We start from the raw sequence: 21,241 nt of genomic DNA, 5'->3' as shown, positions 1-21,241 counted from the left end.
TATGAGTGCTAATATTATTATAAAAGTTTTGAATTAATTAGGGTATGAAATAAATACCCTGGTTACTGAGTTTTCTATTTACTGCAAGGTTTTTTAAAAATCTGAGGCTATATTAAAAAAACTCTGGTGATCTTTTAAAAACTGATTATTCACTATACTTATAATATTAAGGATACCTTTTTTTTTTGAGGGGGGTAGATATATTAATGATCGTAGAGGTTTACAGGTATTAATGAGTATTTGCTGCTACAGGAACATTTCACTTAATGTCATGGAATGGTTCCAAAAAAACTTCTGGTGAAACAAGATTGCAAGAGGGTAATCTGCCCATCTTCAGCAATGTTTAAAATGGAACATGTAATTTTAGGCAAGCAAAATCAATTTCTACAGAGACTTAAGGTTACAATAAAATGGGACAGATGTTTGGACCCAAAGTATTGGGTAGACCTAAAAGCCTGAGCACCAGAGCATCTCCTGAGATAATGAAGCTGGCAGTGGAGCCGAAAGAAAAAGAATAGCTGAGTAAACAAGAAATAAAGACAGAAGTCACACCCTATACAAGGGATGAGGAAATGGATTGGGAATCTCTTCCTTAGAAATCCTCAACCTTCATTTAAGATCTAGTAAGAAATAATTTTAGACCCTTTATCTTAAAGGATTAAAAAAAAATCATTCACCCACAACTGAAGAAGTTATAATCCATGACCTTCAAGAATCTGAACAATTAGAAAAAAAACTATGTTCTGATGCAACAGGTACAATCGGGAGACTGATACGCCAAACTCACTTCATTCCCTATACTTCTGCAAGAGATTCTAATAAGGTGACCCTTTGGATAATAACTTGGAACATGTAAAAGTTGAACTGACAGTTTATGAAATTTTGAAAAAATTTTTGTTTTTCTTTGTGTTACATAAATCCTTTTGTGCTTATGAATAGGACAGCTCCAACTAAGGATATGATCCTTATAAATGAACCATTTGTACATAGTACTTAACATCTTAAAGTGTGGTGGAAAGACCTGGATTTGGAATAAAAAAAAAAAAATATGGGTTCAAGTCTTGTGTTTCTCACACAACACAATTACTGTGTAACCATGCTTGCAAATCACCTAATTTCTAAGGATCTCAGAGAATCTTCAAAAAATATAAACTGTAGACAGTCAGGAAATCCCCACACCAATGGAAATCACAAATCTTCACCAAAATATTCCAAAAGCCTTAATAGCTCTGGGATATTTGACAGCTTAGGAGAAGAGAAATCTTATTACATCTCTCTGAGACACTTTTCTAAGAGAAGAACAAAAACTCTAAATGGACAGAGAGCATAGCAGGATTGATGATACAACCTGATCTGATTTTAGGATGGATAGTTTCGCTTAAACGTATTAATATTATTGGTCAGATCATTTTAGAGGGGGAAGCTTATGTTTGGATTGAAAGTGTTGAAACTTGCTTTAAGAGTGTATGGTTTTGTCACTTCAGCAGAGGAACATAAGCCAATCACTCTAAACTGAAATTTCAAGTCTCCTCTGCAACTTCAACACTTCTTTCCTCCGTTTGTGTATTTGTGTTCTAACTTCCTTCTCTAGAGGCCAAAAATCATTAATTATACAGGGGGGCATTAGAAAACCAGATTTTTTTATTTTTTATTTTTTATCATGATCCAGGCTGACTGTGAGGGATAAGTCAAATTATATGTGGCCTTGGGCAGCAGTCATGGTGAGAAAAAAAGGATGTGAAAGTAAGGATTTAATACACATTGGAGATGCTCAGAGGGCATTAAATATCCAGAAGAGAACTAATGAGAGGGGAAGGAGGATTGGAGCACATGAATAGAAGAAGGGGAGAAAAAAGGGAAGAGGAGAGATAAAGGAGAAGTCAGCCCAGAGAAGAGAGCTTTGTTAAAGAACTAGTGTGAAGAATAGATTTAGACATGAAAAAGACCTGAAAGACTATCTACTCCAGTCTCTTCATTTTATAGATGAGAGTTCTAAGGCCCAGATGGAAGGTGATTTGTCCAAGGCCTTTAGGGAGTCACCAACTCCAAATACAGCAACTTATCCACTGTATCAAAATGCCTTTTGGGGAGGAATGGTCAAGCAAGTTTTGGTACATGAAACTTAGACCTATGTGAGCCCAAATACATGATCATATTTCCCAAGCTGAAAAGAACCTCAGAGGTCATCTATGACATCCTCTACATTTTGAAATACAGTGGATAGCATTCTAGACCTTGAGTCAAGAAGATCTGAATTCAAATTTTGCCTCAAATAGTTGTTAGGCATGTGAACTAGCCAAGTTCCTTTATTTGCATCTGTACAAAATCTGTTTCCTCATTTGCAAAATAGGGCTAATAATAGTATGGATTTCCCAGGGTGGCTGAGGATAAAATGAGATAATTCTTGTAAAGCATTTTGCAAACCTTAAAGCACCATATAAATGTTGGTCATTATTTAATAATAGTAGAAATGTATAAATCAAGGTCCAGAGGGGTCAAGTGATTTCAATGCCACAGAATAATAACTATGCCATAAATAGATGATACATGATGAAGACTTCAGAGAAGTATGAAGAAATTTATATGAATTGATGATGGCTGAAATAAGCAGAAACAGGAAAACTGTGTGTGTGTGTGTGTGTGTGTGTGTGTATGTGTGTGTGTGTGTAGTATGTACGAATAATGATTATAATGTAAATAGCGCCCCAAAAAAATTACCCTAAAGAATTAAAAATTGTCCCTTCTCCCTTTCCTTGCAAAGACAGAAGACTATGGATATGGAATTCTGTGTATATTGTTAGACAAAATTAATGTATTGACTAATTTTTCTGACCTATTTTCCCCCCTTTTGTTTGAATTCTTTGTTGGTATGAATATATTAAAAATGATAAAATAAATGCAAAAGGATGTAAAAAAAAATTTTAAAGGGCACAAAAAGACTCCTATCTTGAGTTCTAGGCATCTCTGGAAAGGACAAATTAAATCAGAAATAAAATAATTATAATAGAAGTCATCTAACAAAGATCTAGAATCAATACAAGATAAAAGGTTAGGAATGGCAAGATGGCCCAGGTTAGGAGAACCTGGAAAGAACTGTTCATAACTGATTATCTATATTGTTGAGTCAAAACAGATTTAATGCACAAGCTAAGGATCTATGTTAACTACTTATATAAATTCCTCCACACTAAGTTAAAGCATTTTTGCTTTCTAAAGGCCTGACTAAGCATGTGATGTTTTTCAGATTCATATAGAAATATTACCAACAACAGGTAGAGAGAAAAGTCTACACTACAAAAAAAAAAAAAGTATTTTCTTGGTTTGATGGCAGTGAAAATAACAGAAACCAAATGGTATTTTACATTCAAAAGTTTCTGAGTAGTTCAGTTCTAGGAAGAAATGCAGCAGAGTGAACACTATTTTATCCATCACTGCTTTTAGAAACTAGTCTGATTCAACTTAACTTCAGTTGTATAGATTTGACCTGGAAAGAACCACATAAGATGAGATATTTGGAAAAACCTTAAATCATATGAATGTTAGCTGTTATTGTTAAGCTTTCATTTTCTTTTTTTCTTTTTTTTTAAATTTTATTTTATTAATTTTGTAATTATACATTTTTGACAGCATATATGCATGAGTAATTTTTTCATAACATTATCCCTTGCATTCATTTTTCCAGATTTTCCCCTCCCTCCCTCTACTCCCTCCCCTAGATTGACAGGCAATCTCATACATTTTACATGTGTTACAGTATAACCTAGATATTATATATGTGTGTAAATCCAATTTTCTTGTTGCACATTAAGTATTGGATTCCAAAGGTATAAGTAACCTGGGTAGATAGACAGTAGTGCTAATATTTTACATTCAATTCCCAGTGTTCCTTCTCTGGGTGTAGTTGTTTCTGTCCATCATTGATCAGCTGGAAATGAGTTGGATCTTTTTTATGTTGAAGATATGCACTTCCATCAGAATCCATCTTCATACAGCACTGAAGTGTACAGCGATCTTCTGGTTCTATTCATTCCTCCACAGGTCTGAGAGGTAGATTATCCTCTGTTCCTCTAATCTATTTATGATCTCACTCTTTATGCCTAAATCATGGGCCCATTTTGATCTTATCTTGGTATATGGTGTTAAGTGTGGGTCCATATCTAATTTCTGGCATGCTAATTTCCAGTTTTCCCAACAGTTTTTTTTCAAATAATGCATTTTTATCCCTAATGTTGGTATCTTTGGGTTTATCAAACACTAGATTGCTATAGTTGTACCCTTTTTTGTCCTTTGTACCTAATCTGTTCCACTGATCGACCGATCTATTTCTTAGCCAATACCAAATGGTTTTGGTGACTGCTGCTATATAATATAGTTTTATATCAGGTACACTTAGACCACCTTCCTCTGAGTTTTTTTTTTCATTAATTCCCTTGAAATTCTCGGTCTTTTATTTTTTTCCTTATGAACTTTGTTGTTATTTTTTCTAGGTCACTAAAATAGTTTCTTGGGAGTCTGATTGGTATAGCACTAAATAAATAGATTAGTTTTGGTTGTATTGTCATCTTTATTATATTCGCTCAACCTATCCACGAGCACTGGATGTCTTTCCAATTATTTAAATCTGACTTTATTTTTGTGGCAAGTGTTTCGTAATTTTTATCATATAATTCCTGACTTTTCTTTGGTAGATGGATTCCCAAATACTTTATACTCTCAACATTTGTTTGGAATGGAATTTCTCTTTGTATCTCTTGCTGTTGCATTTTGTTGGTGATGTATAAAAATGCTGAGGATTTATGTGGATTTATTTTGTATCCAGCAACTTTGCTAAAGTTGTGAATTATTTCTAATAACTTTTTATTAGAATCTCTGGGGTTTTCTAAGTATACCATCATATCATCTGCAAAGAGTGATAGTTTGGTTTCCTCATTACCTACTCTTATTCCTTTAATCTCTTTCTCGACTCTTATTGCCGAGGCTAACATTTCTAATACAATATTGAATAGTAATGGTGATAGTGGGCAACCTTGTTTCACTCCTGATCTTACTGGGAAAGGTTCCAGTTTATCTCCATTGCATATTATATGCTTACTGAAGGTTTTAAATATATGCTCCTGATTATTCTAAGGAATAGTCCATTTATTCCTATACTCTCAAGTGTTTTTTAGTAGGAATGGATGTTGGATTTTATCACATGCTTTTTCTGCATCTATTGAGATGATCATATGGTTTTTATTAATTTGATTATTAATATGGTCAATTATACTAATAGTTTTCCTAATATTAAACCAGCCCTGCATTCCTGGTATAAATCTACTAGATCATAGTGTATTATCCTGGGGATGATTTTCTGAAGTCTTTTTGCTAATATCTTAGTTAAGAGTTTAGCATCAATATTCATTAACGAAATTGGTCTATAGTTTTCTTTCTCAGTTTTCAATCTACCTGGTTTAGGTATCAGTACCATGTCTGTGTCATAAAAGGAGTTTGGCAGGACTCCATCCCCTATTTTTTCAAATAGTTTATATAACATTGGGGCTAGTTGTTCTTTAAATGTTTGGTAGAATTCACATGTAAATCTACCTGGTCCTGAGGATTTTTCCTGGGAAGATGATTAATAGCTTGTTCTATTTCTTTTTCTGAAATGGGACTATTTAAGCAATTTATCTCCTCCTCTTTAATCTAGGAAACCTAATTTTTGGAGGAAGTCATCCATTTCACTTAAGTTATCAAATTTATTGGCATAAAGTTGGGCAAAGTAACTCATTATTTCTCTAATTTCCTCCTTATTTGGTAGAAAGATCCCCCTTTTCATTTGTAAGACTAACAATCTGATTTTCCTCTTTCCTTTTTCTGATTAGATTTACCAAAGGTTTATCTATTTTATTGGCTTTTTCATAAAACAATTCTTGGTTTTATTTATCAATTCAATAGGTTTTTTTAACTTTAAATATTATTGATTTCTCCTTTTAATTTTAGTTTGATTTTTGGTTGGGGGGTTTTAATTTGGTCTTTTTCTAGCTTTTTAAGTTGCAGGCCCAATTCATTAATCTTCTCTTTCTCTATTTTGTTCAAATAAGCCTCTAAAGATATAAAATTTCCCCTTATTACCACTTTAGCTGCATCCCACAGATTTTGGTATGATGTCTCATCCTTGTCATTATCTTGGGTGAAATTATTAATTGTTTCTATAATTTGCTATTTCACCCATTTTTTAAGATGATATTATTCAGTTTCCAATTACTTTTTGGTCTATTTACCCCTAACTTCTTATTGAATGTAGTTTTTAATTGCATTGTGATCTGAGAAGAAGGCATTTATTATTTCTGCCTTCCTGCACTTAATTTTGAGATCTTTATGTCCTAATATATGGTCAATTTTTGTATAGGTTCCATGAACTGCTGAGAAGAAAGTATATTCCTTTCTATCACCATTCAGTTTTCTCGAAAGGTCTATCATACCTAGTTTTCCTAATGTTCTATTTACTTTTTTAATTTCTTTCTTTTTTGTTTTGTGGTTTGATTTGTCTAAATCTGACAGTGCAAGGTTGAGATCTCCCACTATTATAGTTTTACTGTCTATTTCTTCTTGCAACTCTCTTAACTTTTCCTTTAGAAAGTTAGATGCTATATCACTTGGTGCATATATGTTTAGTATTGATCTGGCTTCATTGTTTATGCTATCTTTTAGCAGGATATAGTTTTCTTCCTTATCTCTTTTAATTAGATCAATTTCTGCTTTTGCTTGATCTGAGATAAGGATGGCTACCCCTGCTTTTTTGGCTTTACCTAAAGCATAATAGATTCTGCTCCAACCTTTTACCTTTACTCTGTATGTATCTCCCTGCTTTAAGTGTGTTTCCTGTATACAACTTATTGTAGGGTTCTGACTTTTGATCCAGTCTGCTCTCCGTCTCCGTTTGATGGGAGAGTTCATCCCATTCACATTTACAGTTAAAATTACTAATTCTGTATTTCCTGCCATCATATTATCCCCAGATTATGCTTTTTTCCCTTGACCCCCCTGAACCCCTTCCCCAATATTTAATTTATAGACTCCACTTGTGACACGCAGCCCTCCCTTTTTAATATCCCTCCCCCTTCCTTCCAAGTCCCTTCCCTTATTCCCCTTTTCCTTTCCCCCCTTTTAATGAAGTGAGAGAATTCTCTGAAAAACAAAAATGTCAATTATTTACTCTTTGAGCCTATTCTGATGAGAGTAAGATTCACACTATGTTTCTCCCCCTCTCTAAATTCCCTCAGATGTGGTAGATTTTCTATGCCTCTTCCTGGGATGTAGTTTCCCTCTTTTTACCACTCCTTCCCCTTTTTCTGATACTACCCCTTCCCTTTACTACTCCCCCCCCCTTTTTTTTTAATATCAGTAAAATCAAATTATCCATGTGGACTTTCTATATATCCACAACAGAGATACAGTTCTCAAGAACTCTTTTTACCTTTTTCTGTTTCTCTTCAGTCTTATGGATGTAGATCAAATTTTTTAAGTCTGGTTTTTTTCTTAGAAACAAATGGAATTCCTCTGTTTCATTAAATGACCATCTTCTTCCATGGAAGAAAATGCTAAACTTAGCTGGGTAGTTTATTCTTGGTTGCAATCCTTGATCTTTTTGCCTTTTGGAATATCAGGTTCCAGGCCCTTCGATCTTTTAATGTGGAGGCAGGCAGATCTTGAGTGAACCTTATTGTGGCCCCTTGATATTTGAATTGCTTTTTTCTAGCTTCTTGCAATATTTTTTCCTTTGTTTGGTAGTTCTGCAGCTTAGCCACAATGTTCGGTGGAGTTCTTATTTTTAGGGTCTTTTTCAGAAGGTGTTCAATGAATTCTTTCAATGCCTATTTTCCCTTCTGTTTCTATTATCTCTGGACAGTTCTCTTTGATGATTTCCTGTAAAATAGAATCTAGGCTCTTTTTTTGATCACAGTTTTCGGGAAGTCCAATGATCCTCAGATTATCTCTCCTAGATCTATTTTCTAGGTCTATAGATTTTTCCCAGTAAGTATTTGACGTTATTCTCCAGCTTTTCATTTTTTTTGTTTTGTTTGACCGATTCTTGGGTTCTCAATGAATCATTCATTTCTATTTGTTCCGTCCTGATTTTTAATGAGTTATTTTCTTCATTCACAATTTTTTAGTTCTTTTTGTATATGCCCAATTGAGTTTTTAAATGAATTTTTTTTGAATTTTTTTCCATTTCCCTAATTTTTTTAAAGAGAGTTATTTTCTTTTTCCAATTCAGAAATCCTACTTCCTTGAGACTTTTTTATCTTTTCAAATTCAGAAATCCTACTTTCCCATGATTTTTTAACCTTTTCTAATTCACAAATTTTGTTTCCCTGCATCTCCTGTGAATTCTTTATTTTTTCCAACTCAAATTTCAGGACATTGTTATTCTCTATCATAGCTTCTCTTTCCTTTTCCCATTTTTCTTCAAACTCTCTTAACTTTTCAATAGTCTCTTCTAGGAGAGTTATGTGATGGGGGCAGGTATCGTTCCCCTTTAGGTTGTTTGTTATCTGCCGACTCTCTGCTGTTAACTTCCTCAGGGTTGGATACCTGCTCTTTCTCTGTGTAGAAGGAATCAATAGTTCTCTTCAGCTTTTTACTCACTGTTAAAAATCTGTTGGGGTCTGCCCTTGGGGTAAGAAGTTTATTTATTTACTTATTTACCGGCTTCCTCCCAGACCAGATGGATGCAGCGGCTCCTGTGCCTCAGAGGTGATACGGCTGCACTGTGAGGGTAGTCCAGTGAAGGACCCTGCTGTGTGTCCTAGTGACTTCCCTGAGGTTTAAGACTGAACAGTAAAGGAGACACAAAGCCCAGCCAATGCGTGTAGGGCATGGATATCAGCAGCTGACATGAAAAGCCCCTGCACTCAAACTGGAAGCATCTGCCCGGAAACCTCAGTCCCTATTTCAAAGGTTACTCTTCTTTGGGAATTCCGAGGCTGCTAGAGTTCCCCAGCCTCAGGCTAAGCCCAGCACTATGTGTCCCTGCTGTTCAGGCTCTTAATTACCCCAAAGTGAAGCCCCGGACAGCAGAAGGCGGCTTTACAGCTGTGCCAAGATCTGTTATGTCACTTCCGGATTGGGGTGGTTCTAGGATCTGGCTTTATATTTTAAAGTGGCTTGATTTCTCTTCTGAACTGCTGTTTTATAAGCAGAGAAGAGCTATCAGCCTGTGCCAGATTCCTCTATCTCAGTGGCTTCTCTGATCCCAGAGTTCTCCACAGCCTGATCAGCACAGTGTGCTAGCACCTAACCGTCTGTGCTGGCCTTTTTTCTTCCTCCCCTTGGAACTGACCTTTTCTGTAGAGACTCCAGATTTTCTTCAGCTGGTAAGTTGTGCTTCCAATCCTTGTGGTTTCTATCAGTCCAGCGTTATTTTTGAGGCTGATTTAACTAATTGGTAATGAGGGAAGAAGGGAGCTCACAAAATCGCGTGTATCTTCTCCGCCATCTTGGCTACGCCTTCTATTTTAGAATGTAAATAATGTTAAGTTCACTTTAGTCTGGAACAGCCTCCTAAACTTATTATGGGCCAGAACTCTGAACTTGAAACAAGGAGCTAAGTCAGTGGAATTGATGAGACAATAATCTAGTTTAGCATGGGTCAGTATGATTGATTTAATCCTACAACAAATAATGTTTTCCTAGTGATATAATTGGTTTATACTCAGTGTGGAGCATATAAGCAGGGACTAAGAGCCACAGAGGAGAAGCTTTCAGAGGGCAGAGAAGACAGGCAGGAGCTCTAGCTCTCGAAACCAAGGACAGACATTCATTCAATCTTTAGTCAGGCCACTGGTGGCAGGCTCTCCTCCTGCACTTTCCCCATGGAGACCAAGGCCAGTCTGAAAGGCTCTCCAGAAAGCTGCTCAGCCCCAGGAAGGAGATAATAAAGAATCTGGACTATAAGAAAGCTAACTGGGGCCCAGGAAAGGAGACAAGACTTTGAAAGAGACAATAAAAGACTTGGACTTTAACATCTGGCTGTTCTTATGGTGATTACTCTCTACTGAAAGGAAGGCTGCCTCGGAGACCCCAAGAAAATCAAACAGAAGAACATTACATAAACTCTTAACATAATTCTGATTCAAAGTCCAAGCTTGAATAAAGCGCCCCCAGGAGTTAGTTGCTTTTATGGTCTTTTTGGTTTATTTTATTCTAAAGTGAGTATAAAGTGGCTTTGAGGACTCAAGACCCTTGAATAAACGAGTATTTAAAGAGACTTGTATATTAACCTCTAAATCCTAGCACAAAATCTAAAAGTCCTAGGTTCAAATTAGTCAAGACCTTTAGGACTGAAACTGAGCAAGCCAATGGGAGACAGTAAAAGACTGAAGTACATGGATAATTTACAATATTTTCAGATTTTTTTGTCCAATATAATGAGCCGATTTTAAAATTTAAAGTGGCTCCATTCATAGTCACTACTACCTCTTACCTTGAATTAACGATTCCCAGGATGTTACTTGTTTTGTATACCAAACTTTATATTCCAAATAAAATACAAAGGGAAATGTCTGCTGTGTATCTGTCTTGCCTCAGTTTCCCCAAAAGATTGAGATTACTTAAATAAAATTACTTAAAATGAGATTCATAATAACACCTACCTTCCAGTGGTTATAAAGATAAAATGAGATTATATTAGTAAAGGGCTTTGCAAACCTTAAAGCACTTTATAAATGTTAGTGATTATTATTATTGTTCCAAACTGTCATTTTATTTCCTTTTCAAGGTACTGTCTTTGTTGCAGAAAGACTTCCCTTTTCTGGGTTATCTGGTCAGTGCTATACTACTTTAATTTTTGTATGCAGTGAGCCAAGAATGCTTTGGTAGTCTCCTTTTGTGGATCACCAACATCAAACACATCAAAGAGTAGGGTCATACTTTATTACTCTACTTTACCAACATGCAGAACTGAGCAGTAGTCAAAATGAGTAGGAAGTGACTTTGGTAAGTTAAAATGGAAGCTCTTCCAAACAAGTACTCAAGTGATTTACAATGAAATAACAATGAAATTTACTTTCTGAAATGAAAAAGTCTTTCCAAAAATTTAAATGAATGGGGCTTCCTAGGTAAAACCATGAAGAATTCATTAGTTTAATAAGTGGAGCCATATTGAGTATTTTATGTACTATGTATGTATGTGTGTGTGTGTGTGTGTGTATACACACTCGCATATATAGATGTGTTTGTAAAGAGCTGGAACTCTAAAAACGTGTATCTGAATCTAAGACAGAAGAGCACTTAAGACTAATTACCTACTCAAGATATGATGATGGCTCTCCTTAGGATTGGCACTTGCTGAATGTGTTGTGATGAGGTAATCAGAGGCAAGGGGAGAGAGGTCAGGGTCAGTTGGCTGCAAAACAAGGAGGAGAGAGGCTGGAGACTCCAGACTCCAGAATCCAGGATACATCTTTGATGAGCCACGTGGCAGCTTGCTTGCCTCCTTCACTTCTCCCCCTAAAGATCAAGGACTTTGACTGATCCTGAGGCCCTCCAGAGAGCTAACCTGAACTTTATATATATGAAATTTGAGGGTGTGTTCAAAAAAATACAATTATGAGACAAGTTTCTCTATCATCCTAAATATACCTGATATTGAGCAAAATCTGATAAGATTTAAGGTTCACACAATATTCATCCCTCTCCCTTCATTCCCTCAATTGTAATACGTCGGTTTTGCCTCTTCATGTGATGTAATTTACTCCAGTTTACCTTCCCTTTCCTCTTCTTCCAGTACAATCCCTTTCCCATCCCAGTTTTTTTTAATATCACCACAATAGAATCAAATTACACCTATACCTTCTAAGTATAGCCCTAACAAAGATACAGTTTAAGAGTTAAACTTATCATCTTTGCTTACAGGGATATAAACATTTTAACCCTTACAAAAAAAAAAGAAAAAAAAAGATATTTTTCCTTCACTTTTTATCTTTCATGTTTCTCTTGAGTTCTGTATCTGAAGATCAAATTTTCTGTTCAAGCTCTGATCTTTTCATCAAAAAAAAAATAAAAAATCCCCAATTTCACCAAAAATCCATTTTTTTGCCCTGAAAGAGTTGATTCTTGGCTACAGCCCAAGCTCTTTTGCCCTGCAGAATATCATATTCAAGGCTCTTTTATTCTTTAAAGGAAAAACTGCTAGATCTTGGGTAATCCTGATTGTGGCTCCTCAATATTATAATTGTTTTTTTCTGACTGTCTGCAATATTTTCTCTTTGATCTAATATTTCTAGAATTTAGCTACAATATTCCTTGGAGTTTTCATTTTAGGGTCTCTTTCAGGGAGTGATCGATGGATTCTTTTTTCTTTTTCTTTCTTTTTTTTTTTTTTTTGCTGAGGCAATTGGGGTTAAGTGTCTTACCCAGGGTCACACATCCAGGAAATGTTAAAGTGTTAAGTGTCTGAGGCTGGGTTTGAACTCAGGTCCTCCTGACTTCAGGGCTGGTGCTCTATCTACTGCACCACCTAGCTGCCCTCAATAGATTCTTTGATTGGCCAATTTACTCTCTGGTTCTAGGATATCAGGGGAGTTTTCCTTGATGATTTCTTTAAAGATGTTATCTAGGGTCTTTTTTCCATTGTGGATTTCAAATAGTTCAATAATTCCAAGACTCTCTTCTGGATCTATTTTTCAGGTCAGTTGTTTTTCCAATGAGGCATTTTACATTTTCTTCTATTTTTTCATTTCTTTGGCTTTGTTTGACTGATTCTTGATGTCTCATTGAATTATTCATTTCCATTTGGTCAATTGTAATTGTAATTTTTAAAAATTTTTTTCAGTTAGGTTTTTTTAAACCTCCTTTTGTATATGGCCAATTGAACTTTTAAATGAGTTGTTTTATCTATTGGATTTTTTCCTCATTTTTTACTAACTCTATTTTTCAAGGGATTTTCCTTGTCCACTTCATTAAATCTATTTTTTAAGGAGTTGTTTTCTTTGTCCATTTTGCAAAATCTACTTTTTAAGAGGTGGTTTTCTTCAGATAATTTCTTTGTTTCCTTTTCCAAAGCTCTCAATTCCTCTGCTCATTTTTCTTCTAACTCTCTTTTAGAATCCTTTTTGAATTTTTCCAAGAAAACCTTTTGAGATGGAGAGCAGCTCATATCATCCTTTAAGGCTTCACCTAGAGACAATTTGCTTTTAGTTTCCTCAGAGTTTGAAATATGTTTTTCTCTGTCTTCACAAAAACTATCTATGATCAGGGCTCTTTTTGCTTTTTTGCTCATCTTTAAAGGTTGAGGTCAGCTCAGTGCAAAGAAGAGATTGTCCCAAACATCCTCTACAGGAGACAGCAACTTCACCCCACCTGAGGCCTGTGCTGGGTGGGCATGGCCAAGTTCTACTTATGCTGAGGGGTTCAGGGGCTCACTATTTTCCTTCTGTAGTTGGGTTAGAGGTCTCACAACTGGCTTCCAAACCAAGACAGAGTAGCTAATGCTGCTGTATTTTTGTTAAGAGCCTCGCAGAGGCCTTTATCTCCTGGGCTTCCCTGTACTGAGCCACTACCTTCCATGCTTGATTGAGACAAACCTTTCCTGAAGTTCTTCCAAAAAAATCTCTCCTGAAAATTTGTTACACTCCAAATATTTGTGGGTTCTGTTCCTCTAAAACCCATTCAGAAGTTTGATCTGATATTGATTCTGAGGGAAGCCCAAAAGAGCTCAGCCAAAGATCTGTCTATTCTTGTCTCCACCCCTCAAATAAGAATACAATTATGCAAGAAAACTGGTTTCACTTATAAAAGAACTAATAAGGAGTAAGTTATCTATACCTACCAAAAAATCATCACTAATTGCTTACACTTTTTAAAAGATTATTGATATGTAGTACTTAGTGAAATGAATATCTGATTAAAATAGATCATATGAACACAGATAATATTTTTGTGCTTAGACAATGCTATGATTTTGATTTAATGACAAAAAACTTCATATCAGATTTTTTTTTTTTTTTTTTTTTTTTTTGCTGAGGCAATTGGGGGTTAAGTGATTTGCCCAGGGTCACATAGCTAGGAAGTGTTAAGTGTCTGAAGCTGAATTTGAACTTAGGTCCTGCTGACTTCAGGGCTGTTGCTCTATCCACTGCGCCACCTAGCTAGTTGCCTGTTCATATTAGATTTAAAGCTGAACGTGTCTCAATAGCTAATCATAAAATTTTCCTCCCTGAAAATAACTCCAAGAAAGAATTAATTGTGAAGAGCTGACATCTCAAGAGAGAAAAGGTGTTGTACCTATTTTAAAGTTTTAAATAAAATAGCATTTTTTAAAAAGCCTCACTGTGATAGTTTAACATGTGTAATTACATCATAGTAGTTTATGTTAAGACATAAAATTTGTGCTGTGTGATAAATCCTTTCCAATGAACTTCGCGAGTTTCTTCATTAATGTGTCTTTTTTCCTTCCTATCTTCGGACTCTTTCATATACATGTTCTTTTATTAAAAACTCTAGCTAAATTGTCTTATGACCTACTTATATGCCAGAAAAAGAAATAACATTACAGAAATATGTTACAGAAGAACAACAATTTGTTTTAAGGAGATATTCTGCATTTAATTAGAGGTTCCACATTCATTTCTTTAGAAACTTATAACAAAACAAAAACTCTTCAGCTATAAGAAAGTAAGAGTTTCATGAAAACTCAAACTTAATTTCCCAAGAATTTTTTTTTTTTTTTAAACAGATGATAAAAAAAGGTTTGCTATGCAGAATAAGTATTTGGGCACTGATATGGTAACCTAGTTGTTAAATTAAACAAAATGTAAATCTCTTCTAAAAATATTCATGATTTTCAAATAACAAATGAAATGTCAGTGAAAACTACCCGCAATTACTAACCTGCTAAGGGATCATTCTTATAATGTTCCCAAAAATTCTCAAATTCCTTGCGAACCTCTTCATCAATGATGTTGCCTGTGGATTGTTCATTATTCACTTGGACATAATTAGCCTTCAGGACTATCTCCACATCACACCGAACATCTTGATGGAAGGGATTCCACCGCTGCATCACTACCCCATAAATGGTAAGGTCATCACCTTGGGAAGAAAATCAAATTAGTTAGGAAAAAGCAACAGAATAAATCATTGCCCCATCTGGTTTTGAGGAAGGTTCACAGATAAAGAATTCTGGGGAAAAACCAATATGCTAAAAAAAAAGAAGTAAACAAGCCCTTAATAAATGCCTATTACATGCCAGTTTCTGTGCTAAGCATTTTAAAAATATCATTTCATTTAGTCTTTGCAACAACTCTGGGAGGTAGGTGTTAGTTATCTTCCAATTGAGGAGTAGATAGAACTTAAGTGACTCACATAGTTCTTCAGTGTCTAAAGCCACATTTGAATTCAGGTCTTCCCAATACGAGGCTCAGGATTCTGTCCAATGAGCCACCTAGCTGTTTTGCCATTGAGGACTCACAAGTTTCACAGGAAACTATATTTGTAAAAAAGCTAACATTTAAAAAAAAAATTTCAAGTCCTTAAGACCACTAATATAGTACTCTTTACTAGAAAAATATTTTGTTGAATAATTCACTCCAAAAGATCCATGATTTCATTTCCTTTCCCTCACAGAAATCAGCCTCCTCTTTTCCACCCCAGATGCCTTAGTTGATGATCTTCACAAATTTCTGTGGCCAGATTGTAAAAACCTGCCAAAGCTTATGTTTCACTAGGAGAGCCTTTAAGAATTTAAAGTCACCTCTATATCCTGACAAGCTATGAGTAGAACTTTAGTAGAGGCACTTTAAAAATAATATCATCAGTACATCTATGTGTGAAATATCTTTCCCTGAGGCTCTTGAAACAAGGAATAAATAAAATGATTTGTGTTAAGAAATGTAGAAGGCAGAGAGTTTAACTTGATGGTAGGAAAGTAGAGCAGAAGAAAGCAGTTTTCTCACTATGATGTCTCCTTTTTAGATAAAGTTCTTAGTTTAATTTATCCCTCATTATACTCAAAGATTTTTCACATAAATTTTCAGGAGCATGGGATCAATCAATAAATTATTTATTTACCTCTGTGTTAAATACAGTGTAGGTACTGAAGATGTAGGGAAAGAACGTGAGAAAATCCTTCCCTCAAGGAGATAGATATTTTATCACAAGAAACAAAAAGTACACATAAGGAAATACTAAATGTATACAAAATAAATACAAGGTGATCTTGGTGGGATTATGAGGGCATTAGCAGCAGGGGAAATGTTGCTAATGTAGTCATTATGAACCTCTGATAGATCCTTGATATGATGTGGTCCTTATTTCATTAAATAAGGACTATTTCTCTTTGAATTTACAAGTGTTAAAAAAAAAAAAAAAGAATTTACAAGTGTTTTCTTCCTATAGCATAATGCCTGGCTCATAGAAAGCACTTAATAAATGCTGCTTGACTAAGATTCACAGGATCTCAGATTTAGAGCCAGTAGGGTCCTAAAAGGTCATCTAGTTAAAATCTTTAATTTTGTAGATGATTTAAAGTGGTTTGACTTAAGTCATGCAAGCACTAAGTAACTGAGCCAAAATTTGAACCAAGATACTCTCTTATATCTCCCCACTAATCTTGGATTTCAATTCCTTATTTGCCATTTTTGTTCAGTCCTCTCTAATTCAAAGATTATTATCCATCCTTCCAAGAGAAAACAGAAGAAAAACAAAAGATAAATAGTTGTGTCTTAAGTTACCATTGTCCAATCCTCACATCTGATCTCTGAGGGATTTAATGGAATGCAAATTCAGTGTGATTGCACTGGGGAAGGGGATATCCTGCTGTACAGAACAAGAAAGGTGTTAATAGTATTGTATATCGACAGCCTATCAGAAGGGTGACTAAGCCAGTGAGAGGATCAAATTGTACAACATCAATTGAAGAAAGTGAAAATGTTGAGATTAGGGAGGAGAAGCAAGAGATCTATTTTTAAATATTGAAGGGCTTCCACATAGAAAATTAACTTAAAAAATGTTTTGCCCCTAGATGAAATAATAATAGTGGATATGCATATATTTGCAAAGCACTTATATACAATATCTTATTTGAAAAGGAAGAATTAGAAGCAGTGCGTTGAAGTAACAGAAAAGATTTCAGTTTGACAGAAAGATACAGTTCCTAACAATTAGGGCTATTTCAACAGGTTGCAAAAAGTCCACAGTGAGGACATTGTATAAACAGCTCCAACTCAAGGAGATACTATATGCCAAATTAGCCATAAGTCAAAGTTTGCATCCTGAATCTTGTTTTGTCTATAAATGCTCTGGGGATTACTTCGTTTATCTGCATCTCTGGCCAAATTCTCTGAAGGACATTTGCAAATCAACAGCTTTTCACTCCTTTGTGAGACTGTAACTGTTATCATCCACTATGGTGCTTTCAAATGTTATATTCTTTACTAGAATTGTTCCTGGTTACTATAACTGTCTGTGTGGAAAGGAAAGTAAAAAGTATTTACTGACCAGATAGGTTTCTAGGCTTTTTCAGCCTCCTTTTTTGTGGTAGTCGGTTTGTCTTAGTAAAAAGTTCTCTAAGATGGTCAGGGTCAAGGTTAGTGTTGTGCCTTAATTAAATTGCCCTAAACTGGGACCAGGTGAAGGCCATCCACTTCCTTCTGATCTGGGTTGACAGTTTGTCAAAACTAACCAAATACTGTAATCAGCTTCTTCTCCCTTACCTGAGAGATTTTCACAATTTCATATACAATCCTCTCTTTAAATTTCCACATTTTATATGGAAATGCTAATTTTACCTGGTGTTTATAAAGTTCAAAATAAAGAAAGAAATTTTTGAAAAAATCAGTGCCTCCTTATGTTTCTCATTTGTTCTGATCTGCTATTTATTTTGACCTCTGTTATAAATAATAACAGTAATAATAACCACCAAGAAGACAAGCAATCAACAAAAACCTAGAGTGTGGAGTGCTATGCTGGGTTCAGAGAATGAAAATACAATAAATAAAAAAATTCTTACCCCAAATAAGCTTACATTCTAACAGGGAGAGAACACACAACACAGAAATTGAACAGATATTTCTACTGTGCTTTCAAATTTGTCAGAAGTTTTATATTCATTTTCTCATTAGAACTTCACATCCACCCAGACATGTAGGTACTATAGGATATCGTTCCCTTTTTAAAGATGAAAAAAACTGATCCAGCTTAAAGTTACTAAAACTGATCCCTTTGTAGACTTTTAGCACCTGAAAATACAATCTGGCCAATCAATGAGTTCCCTCTAGGCTGTTCTATACTGCTCTGGATTAGATATCATCATTGCCCTCAAGGCTGTCAAGGTATTAATCTCAGCTTTAAATCTTTGCTGGTGCTTATTTTATACAAAAGATATTTCCTTGATGCTAGGAATCTGCTATTCTTCATTTCTAATCCTATATCCTCAACTCCTGAGCCTATATACTTAATGTAGTGTTGCTGATGCAAAATGGTTTCCAGTACTGTTAGTGCCAGAATAATGTGCCATTCCTAGGCAGCTTCACATACAATCTGCAGGCAGAACTTGGCATTTTGCAAAAGCACTAAGTAAATGCTAAATATGTGAAATTCTTGCTGCTGACTCATAGACTGAAATATTACACACATATATTTCTAGTCAGAGGGAGCTTTACACAAAATGTCAAGAAGCATAGTGTTTAAACTTCAGAGTGCCTCATACATATACTAAAACTCTTTCAGGAACCATTGCTCAAAATATTGATGAAAGTTAATGGGAAAAGAAAACAGCTAATTCTATAACATCACCTCACTAAAAATTTTATGGAATCAATATATAGCAAACATATTGATTGATATCACTTTACATGCAACATGCAGAAAATACTAAGTGCATTTCAGTTGATTCTTCTGATTGAAAAGATTGTTTTTTATATCATTTCTAAACTGATTAAATAAAGCACTTCTTTCCAGTAGGTGAAAGATTATTTTGTTTTGTGTATTCTACATAGTAAATACTGACTAAAATACAGGAACTCAATTACCATACCTAAAAATATGTTTTTAAAAAGTCTACAACCAACCTTTCCATCATCACTGTAGTTTCTCCCACCTCCCAACTTTTCCCTACATTCCATGGAGCCACAGTACTGTTGCATCTATTATAAGTGACTACCTATGTTACTACCAACATTACTTTTTATTGATCTAGTGGTTTATGCTTTTCAAAGCCCTTTTAAATGTATGTGTATTTATTTACACACAGATACACACACACATTTATACTCACTCTTCACTCTCTCCAGACAGGGTCACCAAAACTCTGCTATCTTCTCACCCTTGAACTTCCTTAATGCCTGAGGCCTTCTCACCCTGGTTCATCTCTCCATCTTATCAGTCTTGTTCTCCTAGCCATCCATTTTGGGGACAGATCTGGCCAGCAAGGCTTTCCTTCTCAGCTGTGCTTCACCAAACACCATGTAAGTCCTCAGAGTCCCAGCCTTCAGCATTTCAGCTTCTTTTTGTCTCACCCATTATAATGCAAGCTCTCAGACTCTTTTCTTTTTGCTTTTATTTGTATTACTAGTGCTTAGCAAAATGTCTAGTTATATAATAAGCACTTAATAAATATTTGTTGCCTCTCATGATGTTTTCACAAGAACCCCATGAGGCTGGTAAGATAAACACGTTAATTTATTGTTACTTAAAATGTTTTACCTTCTTCAAACCTACTTTCTTTCTGAACTAAGTAAATTTGCATTGCTGTATTATCATGTAACAATGATCAAAGAATGAAATTTAAATAAAAAGATTGGAAAACATGATACCACAGCTTCTTGACCATTCTACAACTATTTTAAAGACTTTTCCTCTCTTGAGGTCCACTTGAAATTTTCTTATTTTCCATCCTTGTTAACATCATTAACATTAATATCATTATCTATGACTCCTGGGTCATAGAAACAAGATTTGGATCTCAGAGTGATCTTACGATACCATGTAATACCATCCCTTTATTTTATAGATGAAGCAAAGCCCACAGAGACATGGAAAGGCAGGATGCCAAAGATAAAGCTCAGTTTTCCTCTCTATCCTATTCTTTGTCATCATCCCCAGGGATTTCAATATTCAAAGAGAAAATAAAGGACATAGCTATTTATAACTCTGGAATTATCTTTGATTCTCTTGTATTCCTCATCTTTCAAATATGATCAGTAACCAACAGACTTCTTGATTCCATCCCTACCACACCTTCCAAAGCAGTGTCATCCTTTTTAATACTCCTGCCACCACTCATCTAAAAACCCTCAACAGCCACACCTAGATGCTGCAATAGCTTTTTTACAGGTACAGCCCTTTTCCAAAAATGCATCATTCACACTATTACCAGAATAAACATGCATACACCTAGTTACATCACTCCTTTATTCAAATATCTTCCAGGAACTCTCTTTTTATTTGAATCCAGTTTAAATTCCTCTGCTGACAAAATCCTACCCTTACAGTTTTATTCATATATTACTCTTCCCTGGAGTCTAAGACCTACCAAACTGAATAACTTTGCTCTCTCCACACCTCACTACCACTCCCAGTGTTTTAGCCAGGATGAATTTGGAATGCAGATGAGTTGCTAGGCAGAGATATCTAGTAAGTAGTTGGTAACACAGGATTGAAGTGCAGGAGAGAAGTTTAGGGATATATATATAGTTTTGAGGGTCATCAATATGAAAATGATAATTAAAACCATGAAGGCAGGTGAAACCAAAAAAGGAAAGAGTATGGGAGAGAAGCAAAGATGGTTTAGGGAAGAACCTTGAGGAAGATTCATGGTTATGATTCAACAAAGAGCTAGAGAAAGATTTAGCAAAGGAGATTGTGGAGAAAGAATGACTAAAATAGGTAAAAGGAGAATGAGAATGTACTGTCCTACAAGTCAGGAAAGAAAAGAATATCTAATATCTAAAGGGGTTGGATGATAGTGTCAAAAAACCTAGACAAAATCAAAGAGGAGCCATACTGGGAAGAGGCCATTGAAGATATTTTAAAATTTATTTCGGGGAACCACTTTTTATTAGTAATTTATATATCTAGGGAATCTTGTCTAGAGAAAAACTAAAATGTGTTATTTTAAAAACAACCACCATCAAATCTAAAGGATAAATGGCGGTGGGGCAGAGAGATATTCCATTTCCATAATTCAAAAAAATAGGATCCTAGAACTGCTTAAATCAATGGGCATCAGGAAAAAACCTGTTTATTATGCAAAATGAGGGAA

The 21,241-nt window shown here is 35.1% G+C and overlaps 1 protein-coding gene across 1 annotated transcript in view; it reads right to left on the bottom strand.

Moving 5' to 3' along the window:
• The window catches only part of MCM9 (minichromosome maintenance 9 homologous recombination repair factor), a 187,325-nt gene that overhangs the window by 122,634 nt on the left and 43,450 nt on the right, over positions 1-21,241 (bottom strand). The window contains exon 5 of the mRNA XM_074310001.1: positions 14,872-15,072. Within this exon, the coding sequence (XP_074166102.1) occupies positions 14,872-15,072 (201 nt within the window). The remainder of the gene's footprint in view (positions 1-14,871; positions 15,073-21,241) is intronic.

This window comes from Sminthopsis crassicaudata, chromosome 4 (genome assembly GCF_048593235.1).
Source record: "Sminthopsis crassicaudata isolate SCR6 chromosome 4, ASM4859323v1, whole genome shotgun sequence".
Taxonomy (NCBI): domain Eukaryota; kingdom Metazoa; phylum Chordata; class Mammalia; order Dasyuromorphia; family Dasyuridae; genus Sminthopsis; species Sminthopsis crassicaudata.
The sequence above is the reverse complement of the archived record's forward strand: the minus strand, read 5'-3'. Positions and strand labels throughout refer to the sequence as shown.